Raw genomic sequence first — 18,316 nt, forward strand, 5'->3', positions numbered from 1 at the left:
TGTTAAAACCACGGTTTAGATTCTAGGTTTTACGTGCCTACTTAAATTTGTATGAAGTACTGAAAATTTACATAAGCAGCGATGGTTGTCCCGAGTCTGGACTGAATATATTATGCTACGGCGAGTCCATTCGATCATATGCTGCGACAGTCTTCATTGTTGAGAGCACTTTGTCACTTCGAATTCTCGCTTGAGGTTGAAGGGCGCTTTGGAAATCCGAACTCTGCATCCAATTGCTGTTATCAGGAAAGGTTGGAAGAGTTGTAATGATAATGATAATTTCTTTAAGTTATGTGCTTCCAGATTGGATCAATTTCATCAACTGTTCGGCGTGCTGAGGAGGCTCAGTTTGTGATCCGTGTTTGCTGCAGAATTTCGTTCGCTGTCATTTGTTATTGTTCGCTGAATTTTTGATGTACTTTCACACCTTTCTTTCTTCAGTGCCGCATGTTTGACAGTTATGCTTCTCCTTTTCTTTCTAATCCAATTCAGAGAAGCCACTTATGGGGAAAGAACCACGCAAATCGCCGCCGAGGTCGGAAAGTACACAAGAGATGGCAGAGCATTGGGATGGACAGTATTGTCCCTTTAATCCTGCGCAAAATCCTGCGCATGTTCCTTCGAATAATCCTGGTGATGATGGAGACCGGGGTTCATATGTAATACCCATGGTAATTGGCGCAGCACTTGTTGCCATCGCGATTGCGTTCGTATTCTCAGCATGGCGCAAGAAGTGATGGTACGAAACAGAGTTCATCCTACGTCGGCATGGATTGAACGTTTGTTGTGGCGCTCATACTAATTTCTCATAAATGTTTAGCCAATAGTAGATTGATTTGAAACTAACTGTGGAGAAGTCTTTAGATATATAAGAACTTTCTTCTAAATTATTTTAACAAATAACAATTCGGACTTGTAGCTGTGATATTGATCCCTCATTTGATGAGCTTCTGTAGTTGTGATTTCCTTCTTTGAGTGGCAGTGATTTGATAATATGCCTTCTGAAATTCAGGGCTGCAAGCACGAATTTCTTGAGAAAAGATCAACCAAAATCGACAAAAGGTTCCACTGCATTTTGTACACAGTTAGCCGGACTCAGTAGTAGAGAATGACTGAGATACTCCGCAAGACTTTTTGTAGACTAATAGATCTGAGTCGTTGAGGAGAAGTTCTAGACATCTTTAATACGGTTTGATTCAGCGACGACGAACTTGTAATGCATTCCTATCTCAGATAAATCGTTTAAATTTCCTACTCTAGACAATCTTCTGATCTGCTTACTCATGATCGCTAATGCAGAATGTCATGATATCGGCGTGCATAATATTTGAATGTGTGTTCTGATTCACCTGAAACTTGCAGATCAAAACCTATTTACCTTCGAAAAGACAGTAGTGAGCGTGTCGGAACCTCTTGGACCTCCTGCAGTTATTTGTCATGTATATTGACCGTCAATCGACGTTGTATTGTTCAGGACTACATGTTGCAATGAATATCTCTGCAAATGCTCACCTCCTTCCTGATAAGCAGAATCACGTCCTGGAGATACCCTCGTGCCCGTACGATGAGAAACATACGTTCCTGCACGCATCGCCGGTGATGTTTTCAAGATTCACTATATTATTATTTGTGTGAATTCCAGTATTTTCAACGTGAAGATTTTGGAATATATGCATACTATGCGACACGATGTCGTTCTGATCTTTCTGCTGATGATTGTGGTTTGTGTCTGTCATCTATTAATCCTGATACAACACCTTATCCTTACATCTCCTTGGCTAGCGATCCTATTTATGAACAGAGCACAGGCCGCACCTACATTGGTGCTGCGTGTGCCACTTATTATCTTATGGGTGGAAGCGAAGAAGACTGTACTCTCTGCCTTTTTGAGATTTAGACACGTAGCATTGTGATACCTAATGTATAAGTGTACAAACCACAACCCTGTTTGTATGCAATAAAAAAAACTTTTTTTTTTGTTATCTATATCAAAGATAATCCTTGAATCTGATCTATAGCGTCTATAGTGTACGAGTTCTTGACTAGATACTGTCGTAGAGATGATATATCTTTTACTTTCATTGTTGGAAACATATCCTTTGACCAGTACTTGTAGGTATCGTATAGCTCCTTTATAGCAACTATGCTCTTGTTGCTCTTTTCAACATTAGCACTTAGGAACCAGGTACCTAGCGCGAAAAGAAAAGTGTGAGCTAGGTCAAATTCATTTTTGGATCACTTTCTTTGGTGTGAACTTGACTTTTTTTCCTATGCATTTTTTTTCCTCACTGAGTTTGCTTTTTATAAAAATTGGTCGAAATGAGAAATGGTATCAGAATTATGTGAATTTCTGTATCACGATGAGTTGTATTTCATAAGAAGATTCTGTCATCCAGTTCAGACATAATTTCTATTTCCACTTACCAAAACTTGTGGCCGGTCGAAAATTGTGACTATTTACAAAACCGATTCTATTCCTGAAGCTATTACAGAACTTTCAACTTCTTCAGTTCGGTTGTCTTGTGGTGTACTTTGTAAGTGCTCACCACCGTACACCATTGAAAACTTCCTAGACAGCTTCTATTAAAACTGCGCAATTCGTGTGCACTATGTGGTTTGGTAACCTGAAGATTGCGCGAGAATGCATTCAGTTCGCTCAGGCAGACTCATGTTCTCGGCTTGGTCTGACCTTGCCTTAAGCCACAACTCGTCTCGAAGACAGAACCGATTCTCATGGGGAGAGGAGCCAAGGAAACGGTTCAAGGCAGCTGAGGGCTCCTTGTTACAGGCTGGTGTGGGCACAGTTGATCCGAAGTGTACTGACTCACCTCGTCTTGTCCAGTAACGTTCTGATTCAGATTAGGGATTCTCGAAACAGTGTCCACGTCGACTAGTTTTGTGTGACATGGTGGCTTAGCTAAAAGGTACGGATTCAGTGCTATCCTTTTTGTTGATTTCATTCTCATTTTATTTTTAAAAATTATTTTATTTATTTTGCTTTGCACAACTTTTGAAATTAAATTCCTACTTTGCATATAATAGAAAATAATGTGAAGGTTATGATATTCATGGACATTGAAAATAAAATTACATGAACAGAAATACATCTATTGGGAGGAAGTCATTCTAAAATATTAATATATTACAGGGACTTCATGTGTTTTGTTATTGTTGTTATTAATCTATATATTCTTTCTTACAATCTTCGACCACTGTGCCTTGTTGCAGTTGTTATCATTTCATTTACAACTGTTCATTTTAGTTCACAGTCCAATTGTACAATTTTTTCAAGTACAACTCCTTTGTTTCATTTGTGTTTCATAATTGCAATTTGTAATATTTATATTGTATATATATTTTTTTTCAAGTGTAATATCCAGAATAAGAGCAAAAATTATATGTACCTTTTCAAATGTTTTGAAGCCCTTTCACAAGAATTTTCATGATGAAATAAAGGTTATAGAAATTTAGAATGATAACAACAGATTGTAAAACTTTAGTATGAAATAATTTAAAAAACATAGTCAATGACAACATAAGTCTATAATACAAAAGAATATCTTAAATTTTTATGAATATACCATGAGGCCATTGTCAGGGTAGAGAGAGTTTGCCTCAAGAAAGTACTAGGCTCCTAGCTCTCACTAATTGCTCAATCAAGCTATAAAATAAGAGAAGTCCTAAGTTTATATATAAAATTTTCCTTTTGGAGCAATTACACCAAATACATAAGCCTCAAGTAACCAACAACACCCAAAATATGATAAAATCCTCTAAATCCTTGTATATCCTTATATGGAAATTTTTTCGAACTTCAATACCTCATAACTCCTGATCTGACCGTCCAAACTTACTCAAATTTTACATGAAGTACTGATGTATTCTTATCAACTTCTACAACAAATTTCAATTGCAAATTCGATACAGATCTTGAGATATCTTGAAAACCCTAACAATCACTTCAAACCCTTGTCTTTATACACATACATGCAATTTTCTTCATATCTCACAAAATAAGCACTCAAATGCCATAGAATTTGTATGTATAACTTCTTCACACAATAATCAACCTTTTTCAAAAGGTTTGAGCCAAAATGTTTTGTAGAAACTCAAGATATGGCTCCAACCATTACTATGAACAAAATCACTTACTTATTGCCTTTGATTTGGATGTGCTAACTTCAACCCTCTATAACTTCTTCATTTAAATTCCAAATTCATCAAACAATATATAAAAAGTGTAGTAGAAGAAGTGATCTCTCCAATCCCAATCGTCGATCCTTTGTTGCTCTCTGTAAACGTATGTTATGCCTCAAAGAGTGATAGTAGGTATGAAATTGATACCTTAACTTTGAGTGCCAATAACTCCTTCATAAAAACTCCAAATTACACAAAATTTGTATCCAATTTGTACCTAAAAACCTAAACTTGATGACCATAGCCTCCAAAGCTCAAATGACTTTAAAAGAGAAACCCTAATCCCTAATAAGGCCTCGGGCAGCCTACTTGAAACCCATTGGACATGGCCTTTGACCAATAGGAATGAAGATCCCCATTCATTGCCTTCATTCAACCATACCTTGCTTTCATCCCTCCCAATAAGCCTCCTACTAGTTAAGATTTTTTTCTTTAGGCTCTAATCTCCTCTCAAGGCTTCATACTAAACATTTAGGCCATATAATTTTTTTATGCCAAAATCAAAACAAGTAAAAAAAACAAAGTAAGGTTTCTTATATCAACTCCTTTTAATTTAATCTACTAACCACTCTAACACACATCTAGAGTTATCAACATATAATATGTTTTAACTATTTTTTATATATTTTAAGCATTTACAATATGACACCATAATGCTACTTTTATAATTTAGTTATTATTATAACATTAGCAATATTCTTACAAAAAAGTTATTTAATAAGTGTTAATTAGCTTGGTTGACTTAATAGTAGATCTATAATAATATAGTTTGTATAGTTGAAAAACTTAGACCAATAGATTAGAAACAAATTGGAGATACTTGATCCATCTAAGAGTTGGACACCTTAGTTACGACAAATTAAGATCCAAACAATAGAATACAGAAATTTAAGGCATGTCAAATATATCCAATCTACTTTAAAAACAAACACCTCAATTAGATCAAATTAAGACAAGAAAATAAGTAACCGGTGTCATATTACGTGTGTTCTTGCTTGAGAATGCATTGGACACCCTATTTGTGGAAGGTAAGTTGAAATGCAGCAACAATCCTACTAAGTCTAATAGAATCTCAAATAAACTTTAAATAAACCTTAATAATCCTAATCAAACTTTGACCAATCTAACATAAATTTAAAAGAAGTTATAAAAGAAATATAAAGAAGTTCTAAACTAATCTCAAAGAAAAATAACAAGAATCTTAAAGAAATATAATAATAAACCTTTAAAGAAATAACAATGATTTTAAATAAATATTAGAAATATTTTTTTAAAGAAGAAATAAAGAATCCTAAAGAAGAATTAAAAATTAAAATCTTAAATAAATCCTAATTAAATCCTAATTTAAACTTAATTAAAACTCTAATGAAGCTTAATCAAATCCTATGTCAACTTCTAATTGAAATACTAATTAGACCTTAATCAAATCTTAGGTTAATTTTTAATGAAATCTTAATGAACCTTAAATCCTAGACAAATCCTTAACCAAATCCTAAGCAAATCTTGACCAAACTCTAAATCTTAACAAACTCTTAACAAACCCTATAGTAGATTAAAACCTCAACAACTAATGATTGAATCATTGATATCAATTCAAAATTTGTATTTTTTTTAACATCTTAGTTAAAAATAAGCACAAGAAAGATGAAATTGATTGCACTTACCAATTGAGAGAAATACAAGATAATCCAATTGGGTGTTAAGCAGCCTCCTACTCCAATCTAAATGTTGAACTTCTAGTGCCAATATCTCCCTTTTGAACTATTAAATTGCTCTCAAATTTCACCAAAATGTTGAAAATCAATTCTAGTATCCATATAAAAAAAAAAAACTTCAATCCAATCAAAAAATTGCTAAAGATCTTAGAAACACTAACCTTCAAATTCCAATTTTTGAGACTTTGACCCACAAAAATCCTCATATACTTCAATCCAACCATTCAATTGACCTTAAAATTTGTATAGACATTCACAATGAGCACATCAATACATTGCTTATATTTCACCCATATATACACCACAAAACTCAAGAAATACTCAAATTTGTAAATATATTTTATTTCTCAAATCTTCATCCCACTAAGAACATCATTAACTTTAAAAATCTCTCAAAATCTTAATATTGATCTAAATTACATGAAACCAATGCTTAAATTTTTTTCTTCAATTTTGATCTCAAATTCCACTCTCTAATCTATAAAAGAACCCCAAAGTTGCCATTTAGGCATGATTATGTGCCTCAGGATTTGATTTTGATCCAAGTTGACAATTGGTTTTCTTTAGGTATCAATTTTTAATAATTTTAGGTGAGTTTTGCTTTAACCTATTGTTAAGTCTCTCCTAAACATGCTTATATTAATTTCTTATCTCATTTACTTTGATTTGGCTCATTTATGTCTCTACAAAGTAAATAGAAGTTTCTTCTATAAATGGCAATATTAAGACTAAATCTTTCACTACCTTTCTATCTTTTATCTTTATTTTTCTACTATATCTTTCTACTAGATTCTTCTATTATAACATCCATATTTTTATTTTTTACTATATAGTTGTGTTACTACACAACATCAATTAAACTAAGACAATTAGATACTATTAATAATTAAGGTTAGTATTAATCTACAACAAGATCATGTTAAAAAAAATTATTCTTTTTGTAATTATTGTTATTCTATTGAATTATAGGCCAATTTGGACTACTTCAAAAATCTATAGTTTTTAAGTATTTCTATTCTACTTTGATCTTCTGTATTTTGATTAAAATTAAGTTATATGCAATTGGACTTAAAATTGTGGTTGGTGCAAAATTCTTCTTGATACAAGTTTCATTCACAACTTATTCTTTTTGGCAAAAACAATGCATTGAATTAGCATTGCATATTAGCATTTGATATAAGATAATATAATTTAACAATGTTCAAAAGTAGTCACAATAGAATTTGGTTGAGTTTTGAATTGTTGGACTACAAACTAACATATGTTTAAAGTATTAAAGTTTGGACATAAAATTCAATACAAAGAGGATCCAAAATCCAAATTATAAATAGGAAGTTTTTATACCCTCGTTTTTTTAGCTGTATACATTCTTAACCTGAATAATTCTCTTGAAGGAATGTCATTTTGGTTGGCATAGCATTACAGATTAAAAATACGTAGAGCATACATTAATTTTTTTAATACAATAAATTTGTACGTTTATAAAAAAAAATTATAATTTATTATGTATAAATTGAAATTCTATTTATAATTCATATGAATATTATAATCTATATAATTTCTTAAAATTTTGAACATGTATAATTTTATTTTGACATTCTATATTTTCTTTCATACTGAAATATTTATTATTAATTTTATTTAAATCGCCTCAAAATTCATTAATGTATTATATAAATTTATTTTATTATTCAAATTTATTCAAAATAATAATTTCTAAAATAAACAAAAAAATCAAATTAAAATTTTGTTTAATAATATATAAGTTGCTTAAAAAAATATGCATAAACAATACTAAGCTTATAAAAATTAATGAGTGATTCTTAATATTCTTTGTCTAAACTAATAAGACTTGTTATTTTCTAATAATTTATACTCTAATTTTTAAACACCAACTTAAAGGTTTTATTCTTGTACATGTGTTTCAATCATGACGTGTAATACAAACTCTTTTCGAATTCATACAAATAAATATAAAGAATGTATGTATGTATACGTATATATATATATATATATATATATATATAACATTCTTTGAAAATACTACTAATAAATTGATTATTACCTAATCTGAACATATTCATGAAAAGTTATGATTCAGTCTAAAAATAAATAAATAAATCAAATATATATATATATATATATGCACACACACATGAATTTTAATTAGTTCTATTTTAGTATAAAAAAATTGTAAAGTTCTGAGGCACAGATGATAAAATTCCACAAGAGTAGAAGGAGTGAGTTAAATTAAACTCGCCAGTCTGTTCCTCTTCTTCTTCTCCGTTGTCGTGGTCTGCTTCGCCGTCTTCGTCGTCACAAGTGTGGTCCTGTGTAGGCTATGGCGGGGCGAGGCGAGGCGAGGCGATGGCGATTCCAAGCACGGAAAGCGATGCGGGCATTCTGTTCTATTCTTTTGTATTCAATTCATTCCCGAGCATACCCATGTGGGTTGAGATCATTCCCCAGCTCCCCATCATGAATAAATGAATGCATGAATGAATGATCATGACTACTACAAGGCAATCCCTGCGACCACGACCTCCCCGACTACGACGCTGACCATGATCGTGACTCTCACTTTCTCATTCTCGTACTCAATCACTCACTCACTCAAAAGCGAAGAAGATCGATGTGAGTGTTTTGCCTCTGCTTGTCCGCTCAGAGTTGGGTTTATTGGGACGACGTCATATCTGCGCACGACGAGTGCATGAGATATGGAAGACGAGGGCCCCAAGTACCCCCGACGGACGAGGCTTTTCGATGTAGTGAAGGATCCCAATCCCCCTCCTCAACTGGAAACTCTTTCCAATCAAGCCGAGAAGGACAGAATTATTGCGAGGTTTGATGTCGGAGGGGTTAAATTTACCACGGCGCTCAGCACTCTCCTCAAGCGGGACAGAGGCTCGTGGCTTGCAGCTTGGGCCCAGAAGTTTATCACCTGGACGGCCCAGAACCACGAGTGTGAGGAAGTTGTTATCAATCGGGATGGAAATCTCTTCAGGTACATTCTGAATTGGCTCCGTGACGGCGTCGTCATCCCTGACCTGGAAATGCCCACATACATGAGTCTTCTTGAAGAAGCAGAATATTTTAAGTTGGCGGGGTTGGTGGTGGCGATCAACTGGATGTTGCGTGAAACGCGTGACAATGTTGACGTCAAGTCTGTGAGGTCTGAGATGAGTCGCCAGGATTTTATCAAATTGCTGCATTATGGTGGTGGACTGAAGTTGCGAGGCGTGAATCTCTCTGGGCTAAACCTGTCCAATATGGATTTGAGAGGAGCAGATCTTCGCAGGGCTCGATTGATCAATACCAACTTCGAGAATGCTGACCTGAGGAATGCGAACTTCGAAGAATGTGAGGCTACTGGGGCTAATTTCAGAATGGCAAGACTTGAGTCGTGCAAGTTCACAGGTATCACCATGTATTTGGTTGCGCGGACGACTTTGTTTGTTAATTTGCAACGTAGCTATTGTGCCGGACAGGTTGCATTTCAGATCTTTAATGGTTTTATTGATTAACCAAGCTAAGTGGAATGCTAGTAAACTTATTCTCGAGTGCTTGTAAGCTCCGAATCTTTCTGTGTGCATACACTTGTTTCATCCTATTTACGGGAACGAATTGCAAGTTGATCAAGGGCAGATACATACCGGTTCATGATATTGTTTCCGTCATTCGTATATCAAATGAGCAGTAACGCCACTCTAGTAGATGCGGTCGTGTTGTTATTTAAGAGCACTCTATATTGTCTAAGAAACACTCGGATGGGAACTAGATAATTGTCTGAGTTTCCAGATAATTTTGGAGTGAATAAGAAATTGGAGTGGAATGGAGTGTTTTCATGCCACTCACCAAATTCAAAATTATAGGTTCGGGGATGGTTGGAGCGGTGCTGGACGGTGCGAATTTAAAGGCTGCAGATCTGAGTTGGGCACGCCTCACGAGTGCAAGTTTTCGCAAGGCGAGTCTAGTTCGCGCGAGGGTGGATGGCGCTAACCTTTACAAGGCAGATCTCTACAGAGCAGATGTGAGAGGAACAAAGTTATGGAAAGCTACCCTCGGTGTAGAAAACTTGTCGGAGGCAGAGATGTCCTGAGCAAAAGAAGCTGCTACAGCTAAGCTGACACCATCATCGCTCATGCGAAATAACTTCTCTCCTGAAGGCCTGAGACATGTTAACCTGGAACCTTACTTGGGACTACCAGTGTGCTCAATTTTACTGAATCTTCAGGCTATATCAGCATAGTCAAGGAAAAGAGCACGAGGAAGTTTGAAGGCAACCTTCTCTGACATTTGCAATTAACCTACGCAATTCAAGTAGCATCCAGAAGGAGAGACTTAGAAGTGTGCTGAGGATGGCATGTTAGAAGGCCGAGCCGCGGTTAAGCCACCTCTCGAGCTCCATCTCTCCCACTGTAAGGAGCTTCAGCATGTAAGTTGCTAATCTACTGGAAAACTTTTACTGCACTTGTGACATTTCTGGCAGTTCCTGATGTCCCCATATGTGCATATACAAGAGATCTAGATATATTGATTACCTAATTCTAAATCATAGAAGTGGAGGGTTGTCAAATACGTAAGATAAGTTGAGCATCAAAATTGCTGATAAAGTCCATTTATATGTTAAATTGAATAATAGAAGCTTTAATTACCAGAAAGTTTAAGTTTCACAACGAGATCAATTCAGCAACACATTAAGTTTATGAATCCATGAAGTATCAATTTGGGTGATAAACACAGTTAATTGAAGGATTATTGTGACTGCGAAGTTTTCTCAAATCCAGCTTATTTTTGTTTTTATTTACAATAAACATCACTTCCATGGTTGTTGTTCTAATGAGAATTTCTGTCAACATCTTTATCATGTAGTAGCATTACAAGGACCTTACCAAAATAAAATAAAGAAAATAAAGAGAACAGAAAATTTTATCATGCTTGTATTTACAATTACTATACAAATTATAAAACATTTTGCTTAAAATTACTTTGGCGATTACAACATATTTTTACCGAATCAAAATCTGATTTAAAATAACTTATAAGGTTAAAAAAATCATGATGCATGTGATTCAACATCAATTGTAGTAATTAATATATTTAAAAGTTTTAATATAAATTAAATTAATTAATCTAATTAACATGTTTTATATTATAAGCAACATTTGCAACTAATATCTGATCATTAATAAAGTATCAAGAAATACAATACAATAACAAAATCTTCTCAAATGAATATAAAGTGGTTTTTTATTATTAATGCACAAAAATAATTTATATTTATTTAAATTTAAATTTTAAATTATGATTTTAATTAATTTAATGGCACAAAGTATGGATTTGTAAGAGTTTTAATTTTAGGATTCTAAAGAATTTTTCGACTTTCAAAATAATAATATTTTTATTATATTTTTTTTAAAATAAAAAATTATTGTTAGTATTCGTAAAAAAATAATACTTGACTTTTATGCTAAATAACTATATTTAAATAGAATTCAATAATTTTATGCTAAATTTGACTATGATTTTTTTGGTTTCCATTAAAATAAGAATAACAATAACATGATAATTTGTTTTAGATTCAAGAATTCTTATTTGCTATGAAAGTTGGTATTATAAATAATAAGTTTAAAAAATATTAGACACTTTTATAAATTTTAATAATAAATAGGTCATATAGACTATCAAAAATATAATTTAGTTATACTTAATAGATATAAAATCAATTAATTAAAAAAAATTAAAATATAGTATATAAATTTTATTCTATTTTATTTACCTTTCTTTTTATGTATATAAGTATCATAAATGAATACCTCTATTTTAAAACCTCCTATTTAAGAGTGGTTATTATATCATTTATATAAATTAAAATATATATATATATATATATATATATATATTTGAAATTAAGGTATAACTTCAAAATTTCTTAAGATTTTATAATATAAATTCTTTTTAGATTTCATGGAAGTATTTAAAATTTTAATGTCAAGAACATCAAATAGTATTCTTAATAAATTTTTATAAAATAACTTAAATACATTTTAGTAGTTCTAATAAATTATATCCATTAACAAACTTTGGTGGAGAGACTTTAAAATTAAACTATTTAAATACTTTATAATTGATATTAAATAAAATTAAGGACTTTGATATTTTAGTACCCCCTTTTAGATATTTTGGTACCTTCTTCTAATTCTTGGATTATTGCCTTTAGAAATACTGTTGTAAACTTGTGTCTATGTTCTCAAGTTCTTAGGTTGAACTTCCACCCTCTTAGTTGAGAAGAGTCATGGGATGTATTAAAATATCCAAAAGAAGGTACCAAAGTATTTATGTCCAAAATTAATTCTACAATTTAGAAAAATTTAATAAGATGTCTTTAAAGACTTACATAATTTTAAGGGATGCTCAAAACATTGACAATTTCACCAATTCTTTAATAATCAATATTAAAAATAAATAAATAACATATATATATATATATATATATATATATTATTAATGGAATGTTAAAACAATGTAAGTTTTTACTAAATCAACCCGCCCTCTCTAAACCATCATTATACCTTCCTATCCCGTGTCCCCATTCCCTCGTTTTCCATGTTCCTATCCCCTGTTCCAACCTCCCCAACCCCGTCAGACCCCCGTCCCTGTCCGACCCCCGTCCCTGTATATCAGTAGCTAGTTTCCTGTGTAGGAGGTAGAATATGGGAAGACTTCATCACAAATTTTGTGATGAATTGTAGTGGCAATCTAGAGGCGAGGATGTCATTGGGTGTTTCAGCTACTCGGATAGTTGGCAGCTTTGGAAGAATAATAGAATTTGCTCTGTAACACAAACGAATAGAGTGAGTCTAATGACAATGGCACAAACTCAAGTGAACATTTCATGTGCCCAATTTGTGAGCTGGCCCTTGCTTGTTTACTTCAGCGTACAATAGAACTAGTGTCTATACTGCCCTTGTAAACCATAATTACTTCAAGTACTTAGCCGTCCATTAGCCGTCCAAGTGTGTTATTGTGCACGGCAGCTTGCTTTGAGTTAAGAACAGTTGTACATCCTTGGAGGTCGATGTGAGGAACCATTATGGGTCAAAGTTGATATATCCGGTTTGATGTGAACATTCTTGTCTTTTGTTGTGTTCTAGGGTGATTAAAAACATTGTGTAGACAACGACAGCAAGGTCACTAACTATACCAATCTGTAAAGACACGTTTCTCTTTGAAGGCATCACAATGGATGTAGACACAGCGAACTTAGACAGTTTGTTTATTATTTTTAATTTTTTTTATCTGGCTTTTTTCAAGGATCTGAACTGGTGGCGGATGAGTTCATTTCTTGATGTGAGGAGTTCTGGAACTTGGATCGACGTGCTCTGTCTGATGCATGTCCTGTCGGCACAACCTGACTTTCGATGATTCTCTTGTGCTCTTGGCATGCAGATATTGTTCTTGCCAGAGATTATCACTTATCCAAGTCCAGTTGTTGTGATGCAATTGTAGGTGAACAAAGGTGGGTGCCAAGGATCTTGACTTCGTCGAGTGGAGGTGCAATTGATTGATCGCAGGGGGCTGAGGTTAGAGTAGAATCTGGGGGTGGAAAGATGTCAAAGACTGTAGCTGGATGGTTTAGGCGCACTCGCAGCAACTCCTTGTCCAAGGACATCAACAAACAAAGCGCACAGGGGTCGGAGCAGGAGGAGGACAAAGAGAATAATAGCGAGAAGTTGTTGACGAAATGTGAGTCCCTGCCAACGAGTTTGTTGTGCATGGAATCCGATGACGATGAGTCGCAAGCAGACCAGGAGGGGCCGTGTGTGGAGTTCAACGAGAAGGAGCTGGGCTCGCTGGTGTCGTTGAAGGAACAGTTGGAAAAGGTCAAGGAAGACGAGAGTCTGAGGCGATGGCAGGTGCAGCTGCTGGGGGTGGCTAGGGAGGATTCGCCAGACAGTTTTGTGATGCGCATACTAGATGTAGATTTATAATGGGTGTGGAAATGGTTGTTTGAGTGTATGAGATTGTAACAATGCAACACTGAATCCAATACAGTTCGATGCAACTTGACCTGAACTTGGTATAGGTTCTCAATCTCATCTATCATAGTGTAAAATTTGCAGTAAAGTCCTCCCATTTCTCTACTGCAGTAAAAGCGAGCTGCTGAGAAACAGGGACGAGGGGTCGGATGGGGGGTCGGACAGGGATGGGGATGGGGAGGTCGGAACGGGGGACAGGGGGGATGGGGACATGGAGAATGGAGAACAGAGGAAAAGTGAGTAAAAGATTCACAACAGATGAGACTATTTTCTCTGAAGAGTTTTCCCTTAACCAGTCGGAGTTGTTTATCCTGGAACGAGCGTCTCTCCTTGAGTTTCAAGCATTTCCTTGACATTTGATTGCGATGATGTATGAAAATTGCTCTTGAATTCTTGCACAAACTGGAAGCAGCTCACTATGTCCAAAGTTCGTTGACGTTTTTTCTTAATTAATTTTTCATTCGATTGTATCCTAGTCCTCATGACTGTCTTATACCCAAGTACAGATTGTATTCAAAACACACAAGTGATCATGCATTAAGGTAATGCCAACTTTCAATTCATCATAGGATGGAGTTTTTGTGTTGGTAAAGTTCCATCAACTGCTGCAACATTAATGAGGCTACTAATTGGTGGTCCAGATTAACAAGCGGTTTACATTTGTTAATGAACCATTCCTCTCATTAGAGAATATCACGGGCAGCAATTCGACAAGTCACTGCTTCTTCCAAGGATGACACTTCCAGTTCAGCAGGTGTGATTTTGTAGTACTGTACAAATACAAAAGTCATAATCACAAGAGTGATTTTAGTCAAAGCTAGAAAAAAAACAAAAAAAACAAAACCAATGTAGAAGGAATAAGGACCCGAACAAGCAGGTATATGCAGTTATAGGCATTGGTTAAAATGTCAAACCATTGGGCATTAAGTTGTAACCGCTGTACCTTGAGGATGAGGGACTGGCTAGCCTCCTTGGACAACTCTTCAAGGTTGATCTCAGATCCCTGTATTAATCCTCTTGTAGCCTTTAACTATCAAAAATATTTACACGGCGCATCTTAGAAAAAGTGAGTCAGTTGTTTGAAATTGCAACTTTGATGGTAGTCTAGTATCTTATACTCAAGAGTAAAAAGATTCTTTCAAAGTAGAACAATGACACAACCCAACAGACATGAGCTTGTGTAAAGACGGCTGTAATCTGGACGATGTGGGGAAAGAACCAACACAGAGTTGTAAACTTACATCCTCAGGCGTTGCGTCAAAGCGTCCAACTAATATGTAGCTACTGGTTTCGTTTATTCCAAATCTGCGTAGAGCCTCTGAAATCTGCCCGGTTGATTAAGGACTGGACTTCACTCTCTCTTTGAAAACACAAGCTTCACCTTTCTTGACTGATGAGGAAGCATTCAAAAGATAACTTGAGTTACCTTCACAAACTCCACATTAACGACATGTTACAACACTGGACAGGTGTTCAATAGGATACATGCTTGGAACCAGAGTAGTTGTAGATAAGCTCCGAGTGCAATGTTCTCGTCGCAAGGTTATCTCTTGATTGCGCTAACAAGGCCTTGTGAGCTGCCACTAGCACTGGAAATGTCGACGGAACCTATATCAATTCCCCATTTTCAATCAACCACCGAAGTATATAGCGTTTAATCAACAATCAAACAAAGTTTTCAAAACCTAAATTCATCAGATGAACAAGAAGGCTTACAAGAGTGGCAGTAAAGAAGGCCAGCTCAGGACTCAATGTTCCTGCTTTCATAGCCTCAACTAATTCACTGTAAGACACAAATTACCAATGTCAAATTTCCTACTAAGATACCCTAACAAAGAAAACTGGTAAAAGCATCAAATCCGTAACTTAATCCCTACCGAAAAGTTCTGAATACAAAAACTTGAAACGAAACCCTTGTAGCACAAATCACTAAGCCAAGGCCTAGGAACAAGGCACAAAACACACGTCTTACTTGCTATTAGTGACATCCTTGAAGAGGAGGAGGTGGAGCGAGTGGCCTGGATGTGTATCTACAGGAAACTCTACCATTTTCAGCTACCACGTCAACGCCGCTCCACAAAAACAAACTACCAACAACTGAGATTTACTGCCACAATGCCACAAAGCTTCTTGAGATATTTTGCAAGTAAATGATGTCGAACATGATCAGGCGTAACGGCATATATCCTCGACATCCTCTACTGTACAAGCTATGACCTTAAACCCTAAAACTGAGGTTTCTCAAGCCCTCAGTGCGTGCAGGAGCTGCAAAAGCCATCCAGACATACCTCAACGCTCTCACACTACTCGATCAAAAACCTCAAAGTCTTCATTGAATCCAATGAGACCAACTAACCAACCATCCTACGCCATACAACATTCTTCGCCGACGAACCCTTGTTTAATGCTACGTCGTAGCACTACTAGCCCTTCGCGATGCGCACTCGACTCCAACCAGCTACACGAACGTGTCTTTCAAATCCATCGAGATAATTGCAAGTCTTAACGCAATCCGGCCCACACTCTCTCACACAATCAAATTGAGAGCCAAACCCCGAAAACGAGTTACTGAAAAGTGCTCACAAACCGCGACCATTCTACGAACATTTACTCCTCCTCAATTTTTTTTTTTCAATTCTGGATTACTACCATGTCACTACGACACAAAAACCCCACTTGCTCGCTTGTCAACGCGAGCCATGATCCGAACCTCAAACCCAATGGAATCTATCACATCAAATTGCAGATGATCACAAACAGGCGATCAATCTTCGCCAAATTCTATGAAAAGCCCAAGTATCAAAAAAATTACCTGTCAAAATGCTTCCAGTCATACAATGGTTGAGAGAGTGATTACAATTGCAAATCAAGCTCACGACGAAAGGAATATGGAGCAAAGCAGAGCGAATTGGCAGCGATATCACGCACTCCGCCATGGCAGGTCTGAGGGGGTACCCAAGGCTAGTGAAATAGGTGGACCTGTTACCGACCCATTTGAAAAACCTAGTTGGATTGTGGAGTCACCACAGCAACTTGACTAAATGTCAGTAGCTAGAGTTCCGATGTACCTTCGGGTGAAAAATGAACCATTATTATGAAGCATGGTAAAGTTGAAGACATCTTTACTTTCCCACTTTATTGTTGGAAAATCTAAGTTTTGGATTTTTTTTTTTTTTTTTTTTTTTTTTTTTTATATTAAAATGCAAAGATTTAGGTACAAACTATTTAGGTTGCAAAAAATTTGCATGGATTCAACAAAGATTTTTGGATAGTTTTGAATAAAAATTTAAAAATGTGAAAATGTTTGTGGAGTTTCTAGAAGTAAGTAGTATTTTATCATCTTTGTTTCCTTCTTTTCTAAAATATGCATTTCTAGGCCCTTTTAATTTAGTTCATAATTCTATTTGTTCTATCTATATGTTAAGATCCCTCAAAGAAACAAGTGGTGGCTCTCATTCATCACATGCACCCCTCTTGATTTTCATCAAAAAAACTTAATGTTGTTTGGAATTCATATGCCTTTAATAAAACTATGGTTCTCAATCAACAATATATTGCAGGTAGAAATATACTCATTTGGCCATTCATCTTCCAAAAATGCAAGTGATATATGATCCAAATGACAAGGTAACTATAATTTTAGAACGCGTTGAAAGACAAAAGATAATATTAACTTTATTTTTTGAGACATGTGCAAAAATGGCAATGGCAAGATAATATATATACCAATAGTTTCAACAATATTTTATTTGGCATAAAATAAGAAGGATGTAGATGTTAAGAAAACATGGATTTGTTATTGGAAGATTATATTTTGCAAATTTGACAATGGGAAAAAGATGTTATTTGAAGCTTATGTTAATCCACATTAAAGATCTATAATAATTTGAGCTCTTAAAGACTATTCATGGAATTTTCCATCCAATATTTAAAAGTGCATGTACAGCTTTAGGATTGCTTGAAGATGATGGAAAATGGCAATAATGTTTGGAAGAAGTATCAAGAATATAAACTGAATTTCAATTAAGGGCATTATTTATTATTTTACTGTTATATGGAAATCCACTAAATCCATTAAATCTATAAAAAAGATTTTTGAAAAGCATCTTGGATGATTTCAATGCTTGTTTGCAAAGAAAATATGGAATTAGCAATCAAATGGAAGAATTGTCGCAGACATATGCATGTAAGCCAATAATTACATATATAAATAAGTAGAAGTAAGTAAAAGTAGGTAAAATTAAGTTAATTCTATAGTATTTGATATGGAAGCTTCTTAGAAGCTTCATAGATGCTGCTTTGACTTTATAGATGTCTTTAATTGAATTTTTGGATTGGAAACGTGGTCAACAAGTTAGCCATGTG

At 34.9% G+C, this 18,316-nt stretch overlaps 3 protein-coding genes and 1 long non-coding RNA gene across 7 annotated transcripts; 3 read left to right on the plus strand and 1 right to left on the minus strand.

Annotated features, from left to right (window-relative positions):
• Positions 1-112: 112 nt before the first annotated feature.
• Positions 113-1,974, plus strand: LOC149986600 (uncharacterized). 2 transcript variants are annotated; one of them, XR_016500036.1, is made up of 3 exons: positions 113-251; positions 493-739; positions 1,475-1,974. It is a non-coding gene; the product is annotated as an uncharacterized LOC149986600 (long non-coding RNA). The 2 variants fall into 2 exon arrangements; XR_016500035.1 differs by lacking the exon at positions 1,475-1,974 and adding an exon at positions 1,013-1,238.
• A 6,222-nt stretch (positions 1,975-8,196) lies between these two features.
• Positions 8,197-10,391, plus strand: LOC112274948 (uncharacterized). The gene is made up of 2 exons (XM_024504826.2): positions 8,197-9,329; positions 9,785-10,391. Exons 1-2 carry the CDS (start codon positions 8,630-8,632, stop codon positions 10,009-10,011), a joined length of 927 nt encoding a protein of 308 aa, XP_024360594.1. The 5' UTR covers positions 8,197-8,629; the 3' UTR covers positions 10,012-10,391.
• Positions 10,392-13,034: 2,643 nt separating this feature from the next.
• Positions 13,035-13,988, plus strand: LOC112274847 (uncharacterized). Its single transcript, XM_073530030.2, has 2 exons — positions 13,035-13,102; positions 13,422-13,988. The coding sequence occupies exon 2, from the start codon at positions 13,523-13,525 to the stop codon at positions 13,901-13,903; it is 381 nt and encodes a 126-aa protein (XP_073386131.1). The 5' UTR covers positions 13,035-13,102; positions 13,422-13,522; the 3' UTR covers positions 13,904-13,988.
• A 500-nt stretch (positions 13,989-14,488) lies between these two features.
• Positions 14,489-16,828, minus strand: LOC112274846 (uncharacterized). Of its 3 annotated transcripts, none has more exons than XM_024504653.3 (7): positions 16,764-16,828; positions 15,924-16,058; positions 15,668-15,734; positions 15,437-15,559; positions 15,193-15,276; positions 14,895-14,981; positions 14,489-14,721 (listed from the first exon to the last, which is right to left on the minus strand). In XM_024504653.3, exons 2-7 carry the CDS (start codon positions 15,998-16,000, stop codon positions 14,635-14,637), a joined length of 525 nt encoding a protein of 174 aa, XP_024360421.1. In that variant the 5' UTR covers positions 16,001-16,058; positions 16,764-16,828; the 3' UTR covers positions 14,489-14,634. The 3 variants fall into 3 exon arrangements, with proteins under 3 accessions (XP_024360421.1, XP_024360422.1, XP_024360424.1); XM_024504654.3 differs by lacking the exon at positions 16,764-16,828 and adding an exon at positions 16,240-16,597; XM_024504656.3 differs by lacking the exon at positions 15,924-16,058.
• Between the last annotated feature and the right edge of the window lie 1,488 nt (positions 16,829-18,316).

This window comes from Physcomitrium patens, chromosome 22, assembly GCF_059467195.1.
Source record: "Physcomitrium patens ecotype Gransden chromosome 22, ASM5946719v1, whole genome shotgun sequence".
NCBI classification, from domain to species: domain Eukaryota; kingdom Viridiplantae; phylum Streptophyta; class Bryopsida; order Funariales; family Funariaceae; genus Physcomitrium; species Physcomitrium patens.

Coding starts and splice junctions, on each gene's coding strand:
- LOC112274846 (XM_024504653.3), bottom strand. CDS start 16,000: ATGGTAGAGTTTCCTGTAGATACACATCCAGGCCACTCGCTCCACCTC. Junction 15,735..15,923: donor AAGGATGTCACTAATAGCAA/GTAAGACGTGTG, acceptor TGTGTCTTACAG/TGAATTAGTTGAGGCTATGA. Junction 14,722..14,894: donor GCCAGTCCCTCATCCTCAAG/GTACAGCGGTTA, acceptor GTATTTGTACAG/TACTACAAAATCACACCTGC.
- LOC112274847 (XM_073530030.2), top strand. CDS start 13,523: ATGTCAAAGACTGTAGCTGGATGGTTTAGGCGCACTCGCAGCAACTCC.
- LOC112274948 (XM_024504826.2), top strand. CDS start 8,630: ATGGAAGACGAGGGCCCCAAGTACCCCCGACGGACGAGGCTTTTCGAT. Junction 9,330..9,784: donor TGAGTCGTGCAAGTTCACAG/GTATCACCATGT, acceptor TCAAAATTATAG/GTTCGGGGATGGTTGGAGCG.